At 39.0% G+C, this 20,074-nt stretch overlaps 1 protein-coding gene and 1 long non-coding RNA gene across 4 annotated transcripts; one reads left to right on the top strand and one right to left on the bottom strand.

Moving 5' to 3' along the window:
• The first annotated feature begins 1,106 nt into the window (after nucleotides 1-1,106).
• On the top strand, nucleotides 1,107-17,096 carry LOC141785566 (vesicular glutamate transporter 1-like). 2 transcript variants are annotated; one of them, XM_074663933.1, is made up of 13 exons: nucleotides 1,107-1,843; nucleotides 8,373-8,625; nucleotides 10,256-10,374; nucleotides 10,459-10,573; nucleotides 10,682-10,769; nucleotides 11,202-11,288; nucleotides 11,418-11,554; nucleotides 11,640-11,789; nucleotides 13,300-13,432; nucleotides 13,786-13,896; nucleotides 13,989-14,116; nucleotides 14,233-14,302; nucleotides 14,421-17,096. In XM_074663933.1, the coding sequence occupies exons 1-13, from the start codon at nucleotides 1,782-1,784 to the stop codon at nucleotides 14,714-14,716; spliced, it is 1,749 nt and encodes a 582-aa protein (XP_074520034.1). In that variant the 5' UTR covers nucleotides 1,107-1,781; the 3' UTR covers nucleotides 14,717-17,096. The 2 variants fall into 2 exon arrangements, with proteins under 2 accessions (XP_074520034.1, XP_074520035.1); XM_074663934.1 differs by lacking the exon at nucleotides 1,107-1,843 and adding an exon at nucleotides 8,186-8,281.
• Nucleotides 8,519-19,722, bottom strand: LOC141785567 (uncharacterized). 2 transcript variants are annotated; one of them, XR_012597539.1, is made up of 4 exons: nucleotides 19,304-19,722; nucleotides 17,618-17,698; nucleotides 17,400-17,480; nucleotides 8,519-8,597 (listed from the first exon to the last, which is right to left on the bottom strand). It is a non-coding gene; the product is annotated as an uncharacterized LOC141785567 (long non-coding RNA). The 2 variants fall into 2 exon arrangements; XR_012597538.1 differs by lacking the exon at nucleotides 17,618-17,698.
• Nucleotides 19,723-20,074: the final 352 nt, after the last annotated feature.

The raw sequence follows: 20,074 nt of genomic DNA, 5'->3' as shown, positions 1-20,074 counted from the left end.
TGTGCCGTGGTGGCACCAGCTGTCTGTGCTTAAAACAATGTCCTAGCATTGATAATTTAAAGTTAACTGTAAAAAATCATTTTATTATAAATTTAAAAATTGGCCAAAATAGCATGGTCCAGTCGTAGGTAAGACCCTGTGCCATGGAGCACAGACTGCCAGTCAGTGCTGTGGTGCACAGACAACCTATGGCCCCTGAGAAACAATGTTTCAATGTACAGCAGGGTCTCATATCTACTGGCTTCCCTTCTCACTAACGGTTACTAAAGTTACGAAATTAGAGCTGATTTTTGTTGTGACGTTGTTTTGGAACCGTGAGTGAGGAGGAAACTCACGGAGAGGTCCTGCTATACTTCAAAATGCTATTTTATTTAATCGTTCAGATCTGCTTTCAATTTTTTTAGTCACATTTACTTCATTCATAAGGGAACTTTAAATGATTTTCTAGCTTTCAGATTTACTTAACATTAAGTGTGAAATGTTTCACAGATTAAAGTGAAAAGAGGGTATACTTTTTAGAAAGTTGAGTTGTTGCGAAATATGACGTCAGTTGCATTAATTCTAAAAAATATGTAAGGAAGGTTTTCATACTCAAACTAATCTAGGTGTATTTACTTGTTATATTCAAGTCAGCATAACTCAACTTTTTGAGGCCATTAGTTTCCTTTTTTTATGAGTAAGGTCAACTTATTATGCTTTACAGTGTATACATTCAACAGAAGTTATCCTGGCACAGCCACAGGTGTTGCTCTAACACTGATGGATGAAGGTGGAACTGCATCATTTTGCAGTAACCTGTCAGAAAGTCTCAAGTGAATTAAATATTTTATTATTTAAAGTTTTCCAAAAGCGGCACAAAGTCGTTGTAATTGGAAATGTCTCCCACTGCATTCCTGTATCTTTTGTTGCTCGTCTGTTCTGGCTGTTTAGAAGTCACATGTCCAAAATAAACAAATTCCGGGTGGGGGGTGCAGTGATGATGCGTAATGTCAGCTGTGCCGCTGTTGGTTTGACGCACAGAACGCGTAGCTCAACAAGAAACAAAAAAAATCTCGCAGTTGTTTATCCCCTAAGTCTTTCACCATCATTATTTTGATTTTATATTTAAAGGCAGAAAAAAGTGAAGAATATTGAAAGAGGAAAAAACTTGTGACAGATTTCAGCACAGGTTCCTGCAGGGTCCTGGTCCAGCCCGCCCCTCCCGTCCAACAAATACCTGGGATCTCTGTTAATATGCTTCGATCGGACAGTGTTTACTCTCTCCATTCAAGGCTTGTGCGCTCCAAGAATAGCCGTCAGCGCTTAAAACGCCGGGCTGCGGGGAAGGAAGTGACATGCTACCTTCCACTCACTACACACACTTGGGAAGATTAGCGCGCAGGCAGCAGTAATCTGGTTTCAGGACCACGGCCAGAGACACCGTTTGGCCACGGATCCTGTCGAAAGTTGCCTCCTGCGCGGCGTGAACATTTGAGGACACCAGAGAGTGAAAAGAAGTTCATTAGGACGTTCAGGACGCGCGTGGAGTGGATCTGAAAATGTTAGATCGGATGGTTTTATTCCGTGAACCCAACTAATCTCTGGACGGTCAGGGTTGCTGGTTCCAGGTAACTGCGCGTTTAGGAGTTTGAAGATCACCTGAAATCAAGTTTTTTTTGTTTTTTAAAGAAACATTTATGTGTGAGTGAGGAACACGAGGCGGAGGGAGCAAAGCAGAAGGCTGTGCGCTCAATCGGGAGCGCGCAAAGACTGCACATTGGTCGGATCCTGGACTCGTGAGGATGGAGATCCGGCCGGACAGGTTTAAGGCCGTGGCAGCCAAGACTCTTGGGAAAATATACGGGTACGTAAGAACTCTCTGGGACAAATTACGAATAAGAAAAACGCTTTAAATCAACGTGTCCGGGCGCTCTGGTGTTAAAAATCAACCAATTTGCACTTTGATAAGAATACCAGGCCAATCTTCAGATTCTGGAAAACAAGTCTGGGTCGAGTATTTCTCTTAAAAGACAGATGAGCTGCTCATTTAAAGATCGAGCAGTCCAGAGGCCTGGATTAGTGTAGGCTTGGATCACCTGGCACCCCACATCTGTCCCTGTATGCTGCTCAAACTGCTGCTTTATATCATATTTATCATTTTATCAGCAGCTGCAGACATGCTGGAGATCCTAACATTTATCTGAACCCAAAACAACCTGAAACACTGATCGATTTCAACAGGAGCAGATTTTTGTTTCATGTCAGGCTAAAACTGTTCCGTCAGTGTAAGATGACGCTTTGGATCAATAGCTGGATTCAGGCGTTTCTGCTGCGCTGTCACACTCCAGAGTCCTGCTCAAACCGAGAAACCAAACAGGATGCTTCACTTTCAGACATCCTGCGCGCATTTAACTCAGAGTAAGGGTGTGTTCATGTAAAAGCAGACCTGAGCGCGCTCCACGCCACACCTGTCACCGTGAGGCACCGAGCTTAGGGAGACTTTGATTAACCCTGATTCTAGGAAAGGCTCCAACTTTCCAAAACGAGAAATGTGTCTTCGGGGTGTGGGTGAGACGTTAGCAGAATGACAGATTCATCACGTGGACTTTTTGGGCTCAATAGGAGCGTGCGTAAAGATGGAAGGGCCGTGCGTGAGATATTCGGGAGTGTTTTCAGAGATTCCTTCATCCTCAGATCGCTGCAGAAATGTGCGTGACACACCCTCCCCGCAGAGCGCAGGTGTGGGAGCCAGTCAGGAGTCCGGCATTGATGGACTCCCCTTTCTTCCTCTCTCGGGATTTGATGGAGCGTCTAAACACTTAAATCCTCTCCACAAATAGCCTCTGTTCGTCCAAGCTGTCGGCCCACGTAAATCCCTGCAGGCCGTACACCTTGGCCACCTCTTCCTCTCTTTCTCCCCCACCCCCTTAAGTAGCCCGATAGCTCGTCATCGCCCCCCTCCTCCTCCTCCTTCATCCTCCTCCTCCTCCTCACCTCACAGCCAGCCAGGATTAGGCCACTCCACCTACGACAGAGCCCGCAGCAGCCTATAAGCTCTCACTTCCGCGGGGCGCACGTGCCCCCAGGTGCTCCCTCGGTGCCTCGCTGCCGTGCAGCGGCCGCTTCCTCAGTCTCTGGTGCCCGCACGCAACACGCTCACTGAGGGGACGGTACAGATGGCTGAATAATAACGTCAAGGTTTAAAACTTAACTATGATGTCTTTTTGTAGGTTATGGAACTTTATGTACACTTGGTGATTTTTTTTTCTTATTTCAAACTGACAAACAGTTTCTGTACCAGGGGTCTGCAATCTTTACTGTCATAGGAGCCATTTTTGGATGGATTAAAGTCATTCAGGAGACAAAAAAATCTGCTTTATCTTCACAAAAAGACTATAAAGTGGATAAAATGCTATTGATAGTTAAAATCTAAAAAATATCTAAACCAGAAGTTTGATTTGGATTGATGAAACTGTACATGTGATGTCTCAGATTTTAATGTAAATTAAAATTAGAAAAATATTCAAAAAATTTTGAAATTTTAAAAAAGGTGGAAGATTTCCCCAAAATATAGAAATTTCCCAAATAAAAAAAAAAAAATATATCAAAAAAGTTTTCCAGAATTTGCAAACATTTACATTTTGGGGGACATTTAAAAAATATTTAAACAATTTCTGTAATTTCATAATATAATAATATATAAAAGAATATATATATATATATATATATATATATATATATATATATATATATATATATATATATATATATATATATATATATAATTTCAAAAAAAGGTTGTGAAAATGTCAAAAAATGTTTATAAAAGTCAAACATTTAAAATATAACAAATATACAAAAATTTGAATAAACTTTAATATTAAAAAAATTGCATGATTTTATCTTTCAAAGCTTTGAATTATTAAAGATTTTCAAAGATGTGACAAAATAAAGGTTAAAAAAAATAAAAATTGAAATGTTAAAAAAATTCAAAAATCTAAAAAAAATTAGTTTAAAAAAGTTGACAACAGTTTAAAAAAATCTTTAAAATTTGCAAAAAAATTAAAATGATTAAAATAATTTGCAAAAATAAATACATTTTATAAATTGAAAAAGTTTCAAATATTTTTAAAGAACACTTGAATTTGATTACATTATGATTACATCACTCAACATTTTTTGTTGCTTGCTAATTTCTTGCCACATTAAGCCTATATATTAAGCCGGCATGGTGTCAGTTAAATGAATCCATCCACACAGAATTAAAATCTGTATTTTCTCCCAGATTAGTCTTTTTGTAGATGTAGTTATCTTCCCAGGGCTGTAAAACTTGAGGTTAGCCACAGGTGCATGGAAAGTTGGTGGGCTGTTGATGTTGTAGGAGGTGAAGTAGAGCGGTGGCAGGCTTTATTGACAGATGGGATGAAGATTTAGTTCAACTAAATGTTAACACAGGATTTTATTAAGTGTCAGTGTTTAGAAATCGTGGGCCTGCCCAATCAGAGGTACAACTCAGCTCAGATGACTGACGGGCGCAGTGCTCGAAGCCCCCATCATTTTCAATATGGCTGCGCTAATATGAGTTCTTTTAGGATAACTGTTCCAATCTGACATAAAGACATGTTCAAACTGTATTCTTTAGTTTTTTACAGAAGTTTATCTCAGACATCAACCACCCTGTTAGATGTATTTTAGTTGTTCATTTATTGAGGCGTGACAGAGACTTTTTACTTTCCAAACTTTGAAACAATCTGCACAGGAAGTTCGACTCAGGAGAATGATATCAATGATCCCAGACGGCTCACTCAGCTCAGACCAGAGCTGCTGAAGTGTCCTGACATTCGCCCTTGATGTATGAATTAAGAGATTAACTCAGAGAGAAAGCTGAGAGTACTCAGGAAAGAACAGGTGTGTGTGAATACATCTTTCATACCTGATGTCAAGATTCAAACTTTTGCTCTTTTCATGGAGTCAAACTGGTCCACAGACGCGTGCGGTCCCCTCCTTGTAGTTTGCAGAGTGTGACAAAGCGAAGGTCAGGTGGCTTGTGAGGATTACAGGGGATTTTCTCGACTCAGGGTCACTCCTGAAAAGTCGCTACCACAGACAGAATTTTTATAAGGAAAATCTGAAACTTCCTGAACATTCACGTCCGGTAAATTTATCCTGATTCATGTCATGTAAAGACTCCTCCTGTGGGGTACGAGGAATAAACTGCGGCTGCAGAAAAAACTGTTGTGGACTGTTTTAGACAAAGCGTGAGTCAGGGGAGTTGGCGATAAAAGGCAGTTTTAAAGATGAAGAGGAGACAGGAAGAATGAAGACAGAGACAAAAATAGTCCAAGAGAGCCAGAGGTATTAATAATTCAAAAAGGAGAGTCATTAATACTTGATCAGAGTCAGAGGCTGCTCCAGCCCCTGCTTACAGTAACTAATAAAGTATGTATGTTTTATTAGTGTGTGGCCTTAATCTGACGCTTTGCTTACTGCTCAGAGGACGACGGAGGTTGAAGTCCAGTCCAAGGCCTTTTGATAGCTTCATATGTTTGTTTCCATTTCATTACTAATTTTCCACAGGAAGTGTGTGTAATGGGTTTGGGTATCAGCCATGATGGTTGTACTAAGATCTTTCTCAGGTGCTTTTTCATCCCGTGTAAGACGGAAATGTTTTCAAATGTCCGCACTGTCCTAAGTCTCTATGACAACACCACACCGGCTGATGAAGTTTCGATTTCTTTTCGATTTCTGTGATTGATTTTGTAGTGATGGTGGACACTGGAGCCTAACTGTCAGACAGAAAAAGGACAGAAGAGCAGAAGAAAGAGAAACAGGAGAGAGATAGAGCACGAGCTAAAGGCTAAAAGGGCTAAACTGTTTGTGCTAATGTTGATTCCAACCCACAGTCAGCAGTTATTCTGCAGTGGTCTGTTCAAACTTGAGAGTCTATCAATAAAATGAAGAGTGAGGTTACGTTAGCTCTGGTTGGTAGATGACTGGCAGGACATAACCAGGATTCACTAACGTTACACATTACAGGCACGTCTTGGAGCACCGGGCTGCCAATAGCGCTACATATAGCCAGCTACTGAACTACTGTACAAACTGACAGTTACCTCGTTGTCACTAGAGATGGGAATTGAAAAGATTTTGTCAATACTGATTCCCTTATCATTTCCTGTTGTGAATTTTCTTGGTACAAAAAGTAGCTTTACAGGTTTTCTGTGTCAACAACATTTTATTGAGTTTATACTGTAAGTGAATAAAATGTAATTGGTCCCTGAGTCTGGATATTTCTGGGCATAATTAAACAGAAACAGGTAAAAATTTAACACAATGTGACGTTGATGTACTGTGTTGTAATATATTAATAATTCAAGTAGGCCATCTAGTGTCTCAAAGTAGTTATAGCAATGGTTTAAGTTGTTTGGAACCTTTCCGTCAGCCATGAGCCTTTCATTAGCCTGTTAGCTTTTGTCATTTGAAATTCTCAGTATTTTTTACAAAGAGTTGATGTGATATGTTTCTGTGATGAAAGTTGAAATTCTATTCTGAAGCTGAAGTGACACTGATGCATGCTAACTGCTGGGCTGCTAGTAGCGCTACATATAGCAGGCTACTGATGTACAGTACAAACTTACAACCATAGACTGTATTAAACATGGACGTAGCTTTCACAACATCAATGCCTTACATGTTTTTATGGCTGGGTGTGTACGTGGCAGCTGTCAATCATCGTTAAACGTTACGTAAAGCCTCGTTTTTAACCTCTAATAACTAATGAAAATTTAAGTTTTCAGAAAAAAGAGGACTTGAATTCAAGGCAGCCAAATAATATATTCAAATCACCACAACAATCAGATGTGAGAAACATTTCTACCAGGTGTATTCATTTTTTAATTTTGACCACAGCCCATCTGGAATGACTGGGATACGGATTTTTTGACCTATAGTGCAGCCAGCCACCAGGGGGAGCAGTTTTTGTGGTGACCTTACTTTGAGTCGAGCAAGATGACGTCCATTTTTTACAGTCTATAAACTGTAGTGATAAATACCTTAACTCGTGGTGTACCTGGTAGAAAGTTGACTTGAACAAAGAAAATTTGTTCCAAAATAAGTCACATCTTTACGACAGTGTGCGTGAGACTCCAGGCCAGAAGGTGGCGCTGCAGTCACATTAAAACAGATCCCACTTACAGCAGCTTCAAGAAAAACTCCCAACAGAGACAGGTTTGCCTGCCAGTTCGTTTTCAAGGGGGCTTTGCCAGCTTTGGCCACCCTTTGGAAACACCCTTGGACAGGAAGTCTACAGCAACGACTTGCATTTTAATTGGAAGCTTGTTTGACCACAACACCCTGACTCCTGCCTCAGGTGGCCACTGGGGAGCTTTTCATATTTGTCAGTTTCTATTGATCTCAGCATCAGGCTAAATAAGTGAACATCGGGTTATTTCTATATTTTCTTTTCTCCTTGTGTTTCTTGCATCCGTCTGATTAGTAAGTCCGTCAAACACGCCACCATCCCCCACTCCAGGCTGTTTTTACGCCCCGTCTCGTGGGACATGTTTTGTACTCCATGTTCATCTTGACTGATGCTGTAAATTTCATTAACATGACGAGCATACGATGTGTAGACCTTGAGTCGTCCAGTAAAGAAAGAAAACATAAAAAAGGAGTTCAGTGCTCCATCTCGGCACCTGCAGAGCCGGAGTCTGCTCTGAGAACTCAGCGCCGCACACGTCATGTTTAATAGATGATGTGCTGCATTTAGATTCATATTTGATGTGTGTTAGACTGGAGGCTGGCAGAGGTCGTAGCTTCTCAGGGTTTCTCAGCAGGCGGTTTGAACATCGAGTCACCACAGCGGCAATAAAAGAAGAGTACGCTTTTTGTGCTTCTGTTAAACCCTGCGTCTCTTTTACTCACACTGCGTCTTCACACGACGAACGTCTGCAGCGGAAGAAGACCAAATTTAATAACACCTAGAGACGACAGACTAAGCAAGAGCTCCAGTTGGTGTAGGATGACAGACGATTATGTTGACAGTCTTTTGTTAAGATGCTTCTCAAACAAAGACTGTATACAAAAGTGGACCTCGCCACCGTGACAGCACAGATTAGTGTGAAAACCCCGCTTTTGTAGCCTCGATTGTGCCTTTCTGTTGCAGCAATCTTGTTTGTTTTTGGCACCAGAAGTGACTATACTTGGAAAAAACAGGATACACATGAGTACGCCTCAATCTGAGCTGACAGATCAGCCTGGTCGCTTGTCAATCAAGGGTAGCCAAGCCCATCAGCGTGACACGGTTTATTGTCTCTTTTACTCTTAATCGTACCATATTTGACTAAACCAAACTTAAAAGCGGTTTTCACATGTCCTCACCCCCTTCGTCACAGAGCTCTCGAGAAGAAGCAGGAAAATGGCGAGACCATCGAGCTGTCCGCTGAGGGCCGGCCGGAGCTGGTGGAGGAGAAGGAGCCGCCCGTGGTGGACTGCACGTGTTTTGGCCTGCCCAGGCGCTACATTATCGCCATCCTCTCTGGCATTGGCTTCTGCATCTCCTTTGGGATCAGATGTAACCTGGGCGTCGCCATCGTCAGCATGGTGAACAGCCACATCGTCTACAGAGACAACAAGGAGGTCATAGTGGTGAGTGGTGTACAGTGTCCAATAAGAGAAGAGAGTTTTATACGCAGTTCATGAGTTTGGGTCGTTATTTTCCAAACAAACCTACAGGGAAAGATTTGCCCACAGTCCCAGGGATGTAAAAAGTATGAAAGCTCAGCTCTGCCAAGCTCCTGGTTAAAGTTTTACTCCAACACCTTTTGGTCACAGCGTTTAGACCAAGAGTCTTCAACCTGAAGCTCTTTGAGCAGTGGCTTCTTGTAGCTTTAAAAAAAAATACTGAAAAAAGGAATTTTTATTTTTCTTACAGAGGTTACTGATGATTAAATACATTGACACAAAATAAAATTATGCGTAACTTTTTTTGAGGCTACTTTCAAGTTTTGCACCCCTGTTGAAGTACTAAATCTGATATGTGGCAAGACATTATTAACCAACCAAGACAAAAAAATATAAGTTGGGTGATTTGATCAACGTGTGTTGTCAAATTCAATAAGAATTTATTATTCTTTTTTTTGTATATTTTGCAATTTTGAAATGTTCAAATTGCTTGGCATTTTTGTATATCTTTACAATTTAATGTTTTTTGACATTCAGAAATTTTTATGTAAATTTTTAAAAATTAAAAAAGCAAATTCATTGGCTTTTTATTTTTACATATTTTGCCAAAATTATAATTTTTTAATATTTTTGCCAATTTTTGAAAGTTCAAAATTTTTTGACATTTTTGCAAATTTTTTAAGTTTTACATTTTTTCATTTATTTGCAAATTCATTCAAAATCGAAAAAACAACACATCACATGCACAATTTTATAAATGAGAAAAACTACTTTTTTAGATCGTTATTCAACGGATTTTAACTATAAACTGTATTTTTTCACTTTATTGTGAAGATAAAGTAGATTTTTTTAAAGATTTCTTTAAAATTTAAATAATCTTTTTAAACTTGAAAAATTTTGAGATCATGCAAACTTTTTAACCTTAAATTTTCTTTGTTTTTTATTTTATTTTTTTTACATCTTTGCAAATTTTTTTGAAAATTCAATGTTTTGGTGGTTAAAATTTTGCATTTTTTTCCCTATCAAAATTCATTCTTATTTTTGTATATTTGTTAAATTTGTTGTTTTATTTTTCAACCTTTTACATTCTAGAAACATTTTGTCAAGTTAGTTAAATTTTATATTTAAATTTTTAATTATAATTAATATTTTTGCAGATTTCCAAAAATGAAAACCTAAGACATCACATGCACAACTTAATTTATTATAAAATGTCTTTAAAACAAACTCCTTGTTTAGGTAGTAATTCAACAGATTCCAACTATATATGAAATTCTTAACACTTTGTCTTTATTGTGAAGATAAAGTAGATTTTGTGGCTTGATGACTTTAATCCAGGTGATCTGAGGCTAAATGACTCCTATAAAAGGAAAGGCTGCAGACCCCTGGTTTAGGCCTATCGTAATAAATAGTATTAATATTATTAGAATAAAACAGCATGTAATTCTGGGGCCAACTGACAAGGAGATACCCTATTCAGTTACAGAGAGACCTTAAACTAAAATGCTAAATTGAACACTTATTGAACTATTATTCATGTTAATGTGCAGATTGTTAATTTTCCTCACGTCTCGTCCTTCTTCTGTCTCATCAGAAAGCTCAGTTCGACTGGGATCCAGAAACCGTGGGGATGATCCACGGCTCCTTCTTCTGGGGGTACATCGTCACTCAGATCCCTGGAGGGTTTATCTGTCAAAAGTTTGCAGCCAACAGGTTTGTGGAGCGACTTCTCACAGTATGCCAGGGACGTTTGTGCACTCTTTGTCCAAACTGATCTTTGATTGTTTCCTTTTCCAGAGTGTTTGGCTTTGCTATAGTGGCCACGTCTTGCCTGAATATGCTCATCCCTACCGCAGCACGAATGCATTTTGGCTGCGTTATCATTGTCAGGGTGTTTCAAGGACTTGTGGAGGTGCTTGGCTCTTGTTTGTAGCTTTCTCTCAAACACATGCAAAAAAGAAAACAAGGAATATTTCCATATTTCTTTAATAAACTGTGTGATCTCTCTGCTATCCCTCAGGGAGTTTCTTACCCTGCCTGTCATGGTATTTGGGCAAAATGGGCTCCACCGCTGGAGAGGAGCCGCCTGGCTACGACAGCTTTCTGTGGTGAGTCATTGACACAGAGGCCGCCTCTTTCTGTCTTCAAACAAAGGAGAGTTATTTTCTAACACGTTGGAGACATGTAATGCATAACTGGAGCTGGAGTGATCAGTAAATTCACCAGTTAAGCATCTATTAAATTAATCTACATCTATTTTTATTACCGATTTAACTCTGAATTTATTTCACATCAAATTGTTGAACCATTGTTGGTTCCAGCTTCTCAAAAATGAGGAGTTGCTGCTTTTCTGCTGTTGACAGTGATTAAAATATCTTTTGTACTGGGCTGTCAATCAGGAGCAGAGAATAAAAGACACAGTTTTTCGCTATTTTCTGAAATGCTATAGACTTAACAGTTAAGTGACAAAAAAAAGAGGGTGATAATTTATTAAATAACTGAGCAGTGCCACCCGAAACACAATGTGTCTCCTTTTTTAGGCTCTTATGCTGGTGCTGTGATTGCCATGCCTTTAGCTGGAATCCTGGTCCAGTACTCAGGGTGGTCATCAGTCTTTTACGTCTACGGTAAGATGTTATTATCTGTATTATCTAATATTTTTCAGTTTGAATCATTACTTTGATTTTTTTCCGTCTAATCTTTAAAAATCTTTGACAAATCTTTGACTTCTTTTCTGTCTTTCTTCCCCCTCTCAGGAAGTTTTGGGGTCATGTGGTACTGCTTCTGGTTCCTGGTGTCATATGAAAGTCCAGCAGCCCATCCCACCATCACTGAAGAGGAGAGGAAGTACATCGAGGAAAGCATCGGTGAAACAGCTCAACAATCAGTAACGGTCAGTGCACGTTGGTGAAAAAGTGAGTCAGATTTTAAAAATTGAAACATAAAGTTGCGTAAATGACACATTCCCTGTGTTTCAGAAATTCAACACACCATGGAGAGCCTTCTTCACATCCATGCCGGTGTACGCCATCATCGTGGCTAATTTCTGCAGGAGCTGGACCTTCTACCTGCTTCTCATCAGCCAGCCGGCGTACTTTGAAGAGGTGTTTGGGTTCGAAATAAGCAAGGTAACAGAAACCGTATCAGTAATGTGCAACAAAACGCACAGGTCAGAAACGAAAGTTCTACAAGCTCCATCGTACTGCTGTGAGAAGAGGAAGTATTATGAAAGCTGCCAGCTGTAACCTATTAACCTCAGCCTCCAGCCTGAAATAAAAGTGAAAGAAAATATGGATACAACCATTTATCACTATATTTTGACCTGTGATTGAAAAAAAATCAATGTTTCAAAACAAAAATCACTACAAATTTTGGAAGAGTATGATTACCAATACATCATCAAAGTCAAGTATTCTTTTAAAAAAGGAGGAAATTTAGCAAGTTATGATTTTTTTTGTGTTCTGCAATTTTTTCTTGAATTTGCAAATTTCAATTTCAATTTTAAAAAAAGGAACTACATTTTTCAGATTTAAATTTTTCATTTTTTTAGTTTTTTTTTCTTTTAATTAAAAAAATGTTTCATATTAAATTTTTGGGATTTTTTTTCTTTTTTTTTTTAATCATTTGTTGCTTTTTTTTAAATAAAAATTAAAGAGTTTTTTAATACCTTGCTATTTTTTTTTTTTACATAAAAATGTATTTAGGCTTTTTGCAAATTTGTTATATTTTCCTTTTTCAGAGATTTTTGAAAAATTTATGAAACTTCAAAAGTTTTTAAATTTTCACAAATTTTTGGTAATGCTGCGATTTTTTGAAATGTTATAATTTCTTGACATGAATCCAGAAAAAAAAGAGGGTGACTTGTATTATTTGTAACAATTTGAATTTTTGAAAATTTTGTAAAATCTATGAAACTTCAGAAGTTTTTGAAATTTGTCAAATCTATGAAACTTTTGCAAATTTTTGAAATTTAATGATTTCTTGACATGAATCCGGGAAAAAAATTGGGGTGATTTTTATTTCAAAATTCTTGTTGTTTTTTGCTAATTTGTTACATTTTCAATTTTTGAAATTTTTAAAAAAAAATTGACATTTTTCAAATTCTTTAAATTTATGCACATTTTTGAAATTTTATAATTTCTTGACATGAATCAGGGAAAAAAAGAGGGTGATAATTCATTAAATAACTGAGCCTTGCCACCTGAAACACAATGTGTCTCCTTTTTTAGGTTCTTATGCTGGTGCTGTGTTTGTCATGCCTTGACATTTTTGCAAATTTATGAAAAATAAAGATAAGACATCACATGCACAATTTTATTTGTTAAAAAAACTTCTTGCTTGGAAACTTTTTTATTAGATTTTAACTATGTTTAGGATTTTTTACACTTTCTAGTCTTTATTGTGAGGATTAAGTTGATTTGTGGCTCTGTAATGATTGTAATCCAGGTGAGCTGAGGAAAAATGGCTCCTATGAAAGTAAAGGTTGCAGACCCCTGGTGTAAAATATTACACTATATCACATCATTGTGATATCTGGATTGTATCGTATTGTGACCTAAGTATCGTTAGATTCTTGCCAATACTCCCCCTCCAGCATGAAATCGGTCATATAAAAAGTTTTCTTTCCCTCTCTTCCAGGTGGGAATAGTCTCCGCCCTCCCTCACCTCGTCATGACCATCATTGTGCCCATCGGTGGCCAGCTCGCTGACTACCTGCGCTCCAACCAAATCATGACCACCACCAACGTCAGGAAACTCATGAACTGTGGAGGTAAGAAAACTCTCATAGACCTCAGCACATCATGACGAGCTTCTCCTAGCAGTCACAGTCGCTCATTGGCTGATTCTCAGGTGAACACAGGTGTTGAGTAAGCTGTAGTGAGAAAACATTTGCTGCATAAAAAGAAAATGATGAGTCAGAGTAAAGCAGAAGTGCTGCCTCTGTTGGCTATTTCTGAACTACAGAGAGAAATCGATAGCGGTGAAATGGAGAAGCATACGGTGTACGAACCACTCAGAGAGGAGCTGTCGGTGCTGCTGTAACAACAGATCTGTCAGATGAGCAGGGTGAAAGGAAAGGTCTGCAGCTGGTTGACACTTAAAGTCACTCTTTGTCTGTTTCAGGGTTTGGGATGGAGGCAACGCTGCTGCTCGTGGTCGGCTTCTCACACACGAAAGGTGTTGCTATAAGTTTCCTGGTCCTGGCTGTGGGATTTTCTGGCTTTGCAATTTCAGGTGGAACCATCGCTTCCTATCGTTTTCCAGACTTTTAAAGATCCATTTCCTGTAGTTTATCTTCTTTAATCCCATTTCTCCTCCTGTGAAAGGTTTTAATGTCAACCACTTGGACATTGCTCCACGCTACGCCAGTATCCTCATGGGTATCTCCAACGGAGTGGGCACTTTGTCAGGCATGGTTTGCCCGCTTATAGTTGGCGCCATGACGAAGCACAAGGTGAGTCCGTCTACTCATTCTTGCCTGAAGCTGTTTTTTTTATTAAACTGATTATTTGAAAGCTACTGTTTGATTACTCACCTGTCTTCTTTATTTTCTCTGACCTCCTCTTGCAGACCCGGGAGGAGTGGCAGGGTGTGTTTCTAATCGCCTCGCTGGTTCATTACGGAGGTGTAATATTTTATGGTGTGTATATCATTCATTTTTATATAAAGTAAAGGATTACAGAGTTTAAAAGTCCAGCCCGGGATGATGCATCTTCCATATCCTGGATGTAAACCCCTCTCTGCTTCCTGTGTCGTAGGCATCTTTGCATCAGGAGAGAAGCAAGCCTGGGCGGAGCCGGAGCAAACGAGCGATGAGAAGTGCGGCATCCTAGACGAGGACGAGCTAGCCAATGAGACGGAGGAGCTGTATCGCACAAGCGGCGGCGGAGGCTACGGCGCCATGAACCAGGGAGCAGATCCCAACGGGGGCGGAGGCGTTGGAGGAGGAGGCGGCGGCTGGGTCTCGGACTGGGATAAAACTGAGGAGTATGTCCAACCAGCTGGGACCAATAACTACCTTTATGGAGGAGGGGGGGACCAGGAGTTCACATAAAAACCAGGAGGTGGTCTTTAGTGACGCAGACACAGAACGTCAGCAGGGTGAGGTCTCACCTGATGGCGAGAGGAACTTTGAAAGGGCGGATTTAACTTGCAACATCGGAGGGGACACTTTGAGAAAGTCTGACTTTAATATCATAAACGAACTGATTTTAAAGAGACTCCACAGTCGAGGTGAAGGCACTAGTTTTAAAATACGTGTTTGTGTGTGATTGAAGTTGTGTACTGTGTGTGACAGACAATCTAAGTCAGAGTGTTTTAGGACCCCTCAGCCTCCCTGGTGTCACTCTCAGAGGAGCGACGGGTTTTAGGCCTGGTTTGGCTTTTGTTGATGTTAATTCATTCTAATAAATGTAGAAAATTTCTATATAATCTGACAGGATTTGGCTTTTAATCATATATGCTTCTCATCTATACTCCAATCATCCAAGATTATAAATACTTAGGTGCACATGTGTCACAAACCCATTTCTATTTTTGGGTGTTTGTCAAAGTGGTCTCATAAATTAGGTTGCACCGAAACTAAAGCTGTAAGGTTTTCACGAAACACTATAAAATATTTCATTTTCTAAGTAAAAAGGAGACGTTTTGTCCTTATGTGCACACCTTGAAGAAGAAGCATGTGACTTGTGCCAATATGAGAGAATATATTGCTCTGTAGGATTGGTTTAATCATGCACTGAAGGGGGACACCTGCAAATATGGCCGCCCATATGGCCCACACTGAAAGTATGATTTCCTCATGCAATAAGGTTTAAAATACGAGGCCTCGAACCTGCATGAATGCTGACCACCTGGGGAATGAAAATACCTGGAAATGCACCAAGAGAAACACTATCATGCAGGGTAGAAACTAGAGATAGACCGATTATCTTTTTTCTTGTGTTGTCCCACCCACAGCCCCATAGGCTACGGTAACAGCCAATCAGAGGAGAAAGCTGTGCATGCACGGTGCTTACACACACTGCAACGAGGAGAAAAGATTTTGCCAAGTGGAGAAGCTCCAAAGAGCAATGTTTTGAAGTAAAGTTAAGGCAGCAAACTCTTCCAAAATTGAATTAAACATCCCCGTTTTTTTAAAAAGAATTTAATTAAAATTAAATTAAAAAAGTTAAATACTTTTTAAGACCTGCTGCTGAGCCTGGGAGCTGTTTATTAAACATATCTTTAAAGTAGGGCTGAACAATTAATCGATTTTAAACCGACATTGCAATTTTCAAATCGCAAAGGCTGCCATTAGAAAAACAAAAGTTTCTTGTACACAGACCTGGAGGGAAAATAGTAACTTGTACTTGTTCTCAACCAGCAGAAGTCAAAATGCTGTTTTTTTTCTGGCAAAAAAAACAAAACAAAACTGTGAGCTACAAAGATCCATCCGGTAGATCGTAGAGCCATACCCCTTGGTCACTTTTTTCCGTATGGTTTGTTACTCTTACTGATAACTGGAGGTCAGTAAAATTTCACAGTGTTCCTTTTTCTTTTTCAAATAAGAAATGCAAAAAAGACTTGTTTAAATGCTAACAGTATCTTTTTTTGTTAGTCATACTATAAAATGACTTAAAACTTGTGTTAAGTCAACAATGCAGAAGAAAAAGATCGTATGCTAAATCGCGATCGCAATATTGGTCTAAAAAAATTGCAATTAGATTATTTTCCAAAATTGTTCAGCCCTAGTTTAAAGGCTTTTAAATGAAGTTACATGTTGGAGTTTTTATTATTCAAACTGTGACGCCAATATTTTCGCTTTTAAGCCTCCTTGGCTTCTAATAATTGGTATCAGTGTCAGCCCTGAAAAACCATATCGGTCTATCTCTAGTAAGAACAGCCACCCCACCCTCACTGGTCTATCCCCATATGCTTCACACAAAACATGTGCTTCTTTTATCTTATTCTGTTTCTATTGTGTCCAGGGAATTCATGCATTTAGCGTTAACATCCACAAATGCACTTTGCTGCCAGACCCTAAAAAACCCCGACACATGCCACTCTGCTCCATCACAGGAGCACTGTACAGCATCTGTCAACATTTAAACACTCAAAGTTAGAGCATTACATGTTAATCTGCTCCCATGAAGAATAAAAAAATCAAACCAAAAACACACATCACTGTACATGAGCGATTTGTTTCAGTACTGCCTCCGGCCAACCCCAAAACGAAGGTTTCAGATTTCATATCAATCAGTGTTAGTTTCATGGAGCAGTATCACTCACGGGTACAGTTTCACTGAGCGGTTAAATATAAAATGTTAGGATTTTTATTGTTTTTTGACTTTTTTTTTTCATTCATTTCTTGTTCAATGTTTTGTTCTGAACTGTAAACCCAAACAGTATATGTAAGAAAAAACATGTACATGTGGAAAATATTGTATAATAAAATCTAGAGGTAATTATTCTTGAACAGTTTTAAGTATCCTCAGGAGTTAGTGCCTGCACCGTCAAAAGAAAACATGAGAAAGGCTGATAGGTTTTCACTTTTAGAGTATCTGTTGTGTCCTCTTCCCTGCTTCATGTGTGATTCAGGGACTAACAACGTGGGTCTCTAAACACTTGACTACACTGGTTTCATGTTACCCATAATGCCCAGTCCAGACAGCTTATTGATCACTGAGCTAAAGTACAAGAGTGCTGAAATGAAGGAGAATAGTAGATTGTTTTTGGCACCAGAGGAGGGGACTCACCGGGAAGACGCTGAGGCTCAGGCCCTCACCCTTGAAGTCCGACTCTTGTCTCTGGAATCAATGGGATTATCCTGCAACCATCTGTCGGTGAGAGAAACAGTAGTTACCTGGAAGTTACTCCAGTTCAGTGAGGACACGCGTAGAGTTTTAAAGGGCTTTGCTGTAGGTTTGCCCCATTGAAACTCTGCTTTAACACCCTGAGAAAAATCTTTGCTCACCTTTCGTCACCTATTCACACTCTCTGTGCGAGGATGTTGCACAAAGTACCAAGCATTAGAGAGTCAGCTCCTCAAAGTAATCTACACAGGTGAGTATACGTTACAGGGGAGACAAGTAACATAATATTACTCCATAATTATGTGCTGAGAGCATCAATTCATTTAGATTTATTTCAGTCCTAAACACGGTTAGTGTAGTTAACTAAAAGCCAACTAAAAACCAAAACTAAAATTTAAAATACATTGTGGTTAACTCAAACTAATAAAAACTAGAAAAGAAAACAAAAATGATACATAAACTAAAAGTGTATCTAGTGTTCACAAAACTAACTGAAACTAACTAAAATTATAGACTAAATGTCCTTAGTTATTGTTTCTGACAATATTAATAGCCTTTAGGATTTAAATTAATCCGACACATTTTCCCAACCAATTTTACGTCAGTTTTCAGCAGTTGTCATTGCCGTACGGCACCATCATAGCGACGTACTGGGACGTGCTTGTTTACTGCACTGACTGGCTGTGCGCTGTATAGATATTTACCTTTTTGAATCCTGCACCTGGCAAATAAGGTATGAAAACCTAAAATTAAACTGGAACTAAAGTAAAACTAAACTAAAACTAAGCCTTGTTACAAAAATCAAAACTAAATAAAAACTAGAATGCCTGCTCTAAAACGAATTAAAACTAAACTGTAATGTAAAAAAATGTCAAAACTAACTAGTACTAAACTATAATGAGAAATCCAAAACTATTATAACCTTGGTCCCAAATACCACTATAATCAAGCAATCTGTAAGTAGTCTGTCTATTTAGTGTTAAGATTTAATGCAGTACACCTTAAAAAGGATGATAGAGTTTTTCTTCTTCTAGGACTTTGATATCTCAAGAGGGAAACTATTACCATCAAAGGGGTCTGAAGGGGATTCAGTCTTTAAGGAGGGCAGCAACACTTCACAAGGCCTGGTCAGGCCAGCAAAATAGAAAATTGGATAAAAATGAGAAAGATGGATGCTATTAGGGCCTTCACCTCTGTTTTTTCCCCCCAAAACTTTGTAGAGATTTACCTTCCCATTACAGCAAATTCAGCAACTTAGTGAGTGCTAAACTGACACACACGTAAGCAGAAGAAGCTACGTCTACTAGAACTACCCCATAGCGCCATCTACCGGGCGTTATTACTCACAATAACTGATGTACTCTTATTCCATGCATACAAATGGTCATATATTGAAATATAACATCATATTTGCGGATATGATCTATAAAACAGGCAAAAAATACTAATAAATCAATGAATTCAAACAAAAGAAAGGAAGAATCTGAAGTCGCGTGACCATCAATTCGCGCCCCTACCCGCCCCATCTCCATATTTCGCAGGACTCAAGTGCGCAGAATCCAACGGTAATGCTGCTTCCCAACGGTGTAGAATGTGCTAGAACTCCAACAGAAGATGGAAAAAGAAGACGGTGATAACCCGTATAGACGACGCACATCGTGAAATATGTCGTCCTCTCTCAGCTAGCTTACGTCTAAGTGTCTAAAAGCTAAAGCTAGCTTACGTGTTTGACAGTTTTGTCAAAAGTGCGACACACCGCTACTTTAGTGAGGACATTTTTTCCTCTCTATGATTTTTTCTGTCTAAAGTGGTCAGTGACGTTTGCTTCATAAACAAAATTAACTTACTTTTCGTAGTCCTTGATGACAGGTAGCTGCACGGAAAGTTGTTGTCGTGTGGTTGGTGTTTACTTCTCGCCCAGTCATAAACCACCACCATGAACGTTGAGACAGGAAAACGTCCTTCCCGCTCGCCTCTGTGGTAAACCTGAATTTAGGTAGATGACCTACTTCACTGTTTCAGGGTAGGTTGAAATGATTCACTCTTGAACAGAGTTTTTCCTGTTGTTTTCTTTCAGAGTGAAGTTTGGAGGGGCGCTTTCAGAAGACTGCTTCTTGAGAGTTATATCACCAAGTGGAAACGAAGGAGAAGGTAAGTCTACCAAAATATGTTGTTAGCGTGTGTAAACTGACGATTTCTCCCTACGCTTTGAACATAGGCTGTATAATGAACGAACGTAGGCTCCCTGACGTCACCCGTCTGTTTTTGGAACGTTTTTTTTTTTTAAGCGAATCGGCTATCGCGGCCATATTGGAAGAGATAGGGCTTCGAGTACAGCTATTGGGCGCCTGTCAGTCACGTGACCTAAGCTGCGCCTCTCGTGATTAAAATATCCTCAAAACTGTAAAGTTAGTAAATAAAACAGTAATTCCAATCTTTCCAATACCAATAAAGTGATAAATCTTTATTATGTGCATAAATGCTGGTGAAAAACTGAGCTCAAAGAAACAAGCATGTTTACAAACATTATTTGTAATATGGAAAAAAAAATGACAAAAAGTGCTGATAATACATTTATATTTCACAATACAAAAGTTTAAAAAATCCAAACTGTGCTG

This window comes from Halichoeres trimaculatus, unplaced genomic scaffold, assembly GCF_033239565.1.
Source record: "Halichoeres trimaculatus isolate MK-OKI-2021-1 unplaced genomic scaffold, fHalTri1.1 fHalTri1_scaffold_23, whole genome shotgun sequence".
Taxonomy (NCBI): Eukaryota; Metazoa; Chordata; class Actinopteri; order Labriformes; family Labridae; genus Halichoeres; species Halichoeres trimaculatus.
This window is presented reverse-complemented; position numbering and strand designations above follow the sequence as displayed.

Bases quoted from the DNA above. Each gene is read 5' to 3' on its own strand.
- LOC141785566 (XM_074663933.1), top strand. From the start codon at position 1,782: ATGGAGATCCGGCCGGACAGGTTTAAGGCCGTGGCAGCCAAGACTCTT. The intron at 8,626-10,255 runs GTGAGTGGTGTA...CTGTCTCATCAG, and splicing joins ACAACAAGGAGGTCATAGTG to AAAGCTCAGTTCGACTGGGA. The intron at 10,375-10,458 runs GTTTGTGGAGCG...TTCCTTTTCCAG, and splicing joins CAAAAGTTTGCAGCCAACAG to AGTGTTTGGCTTTGCTATAG.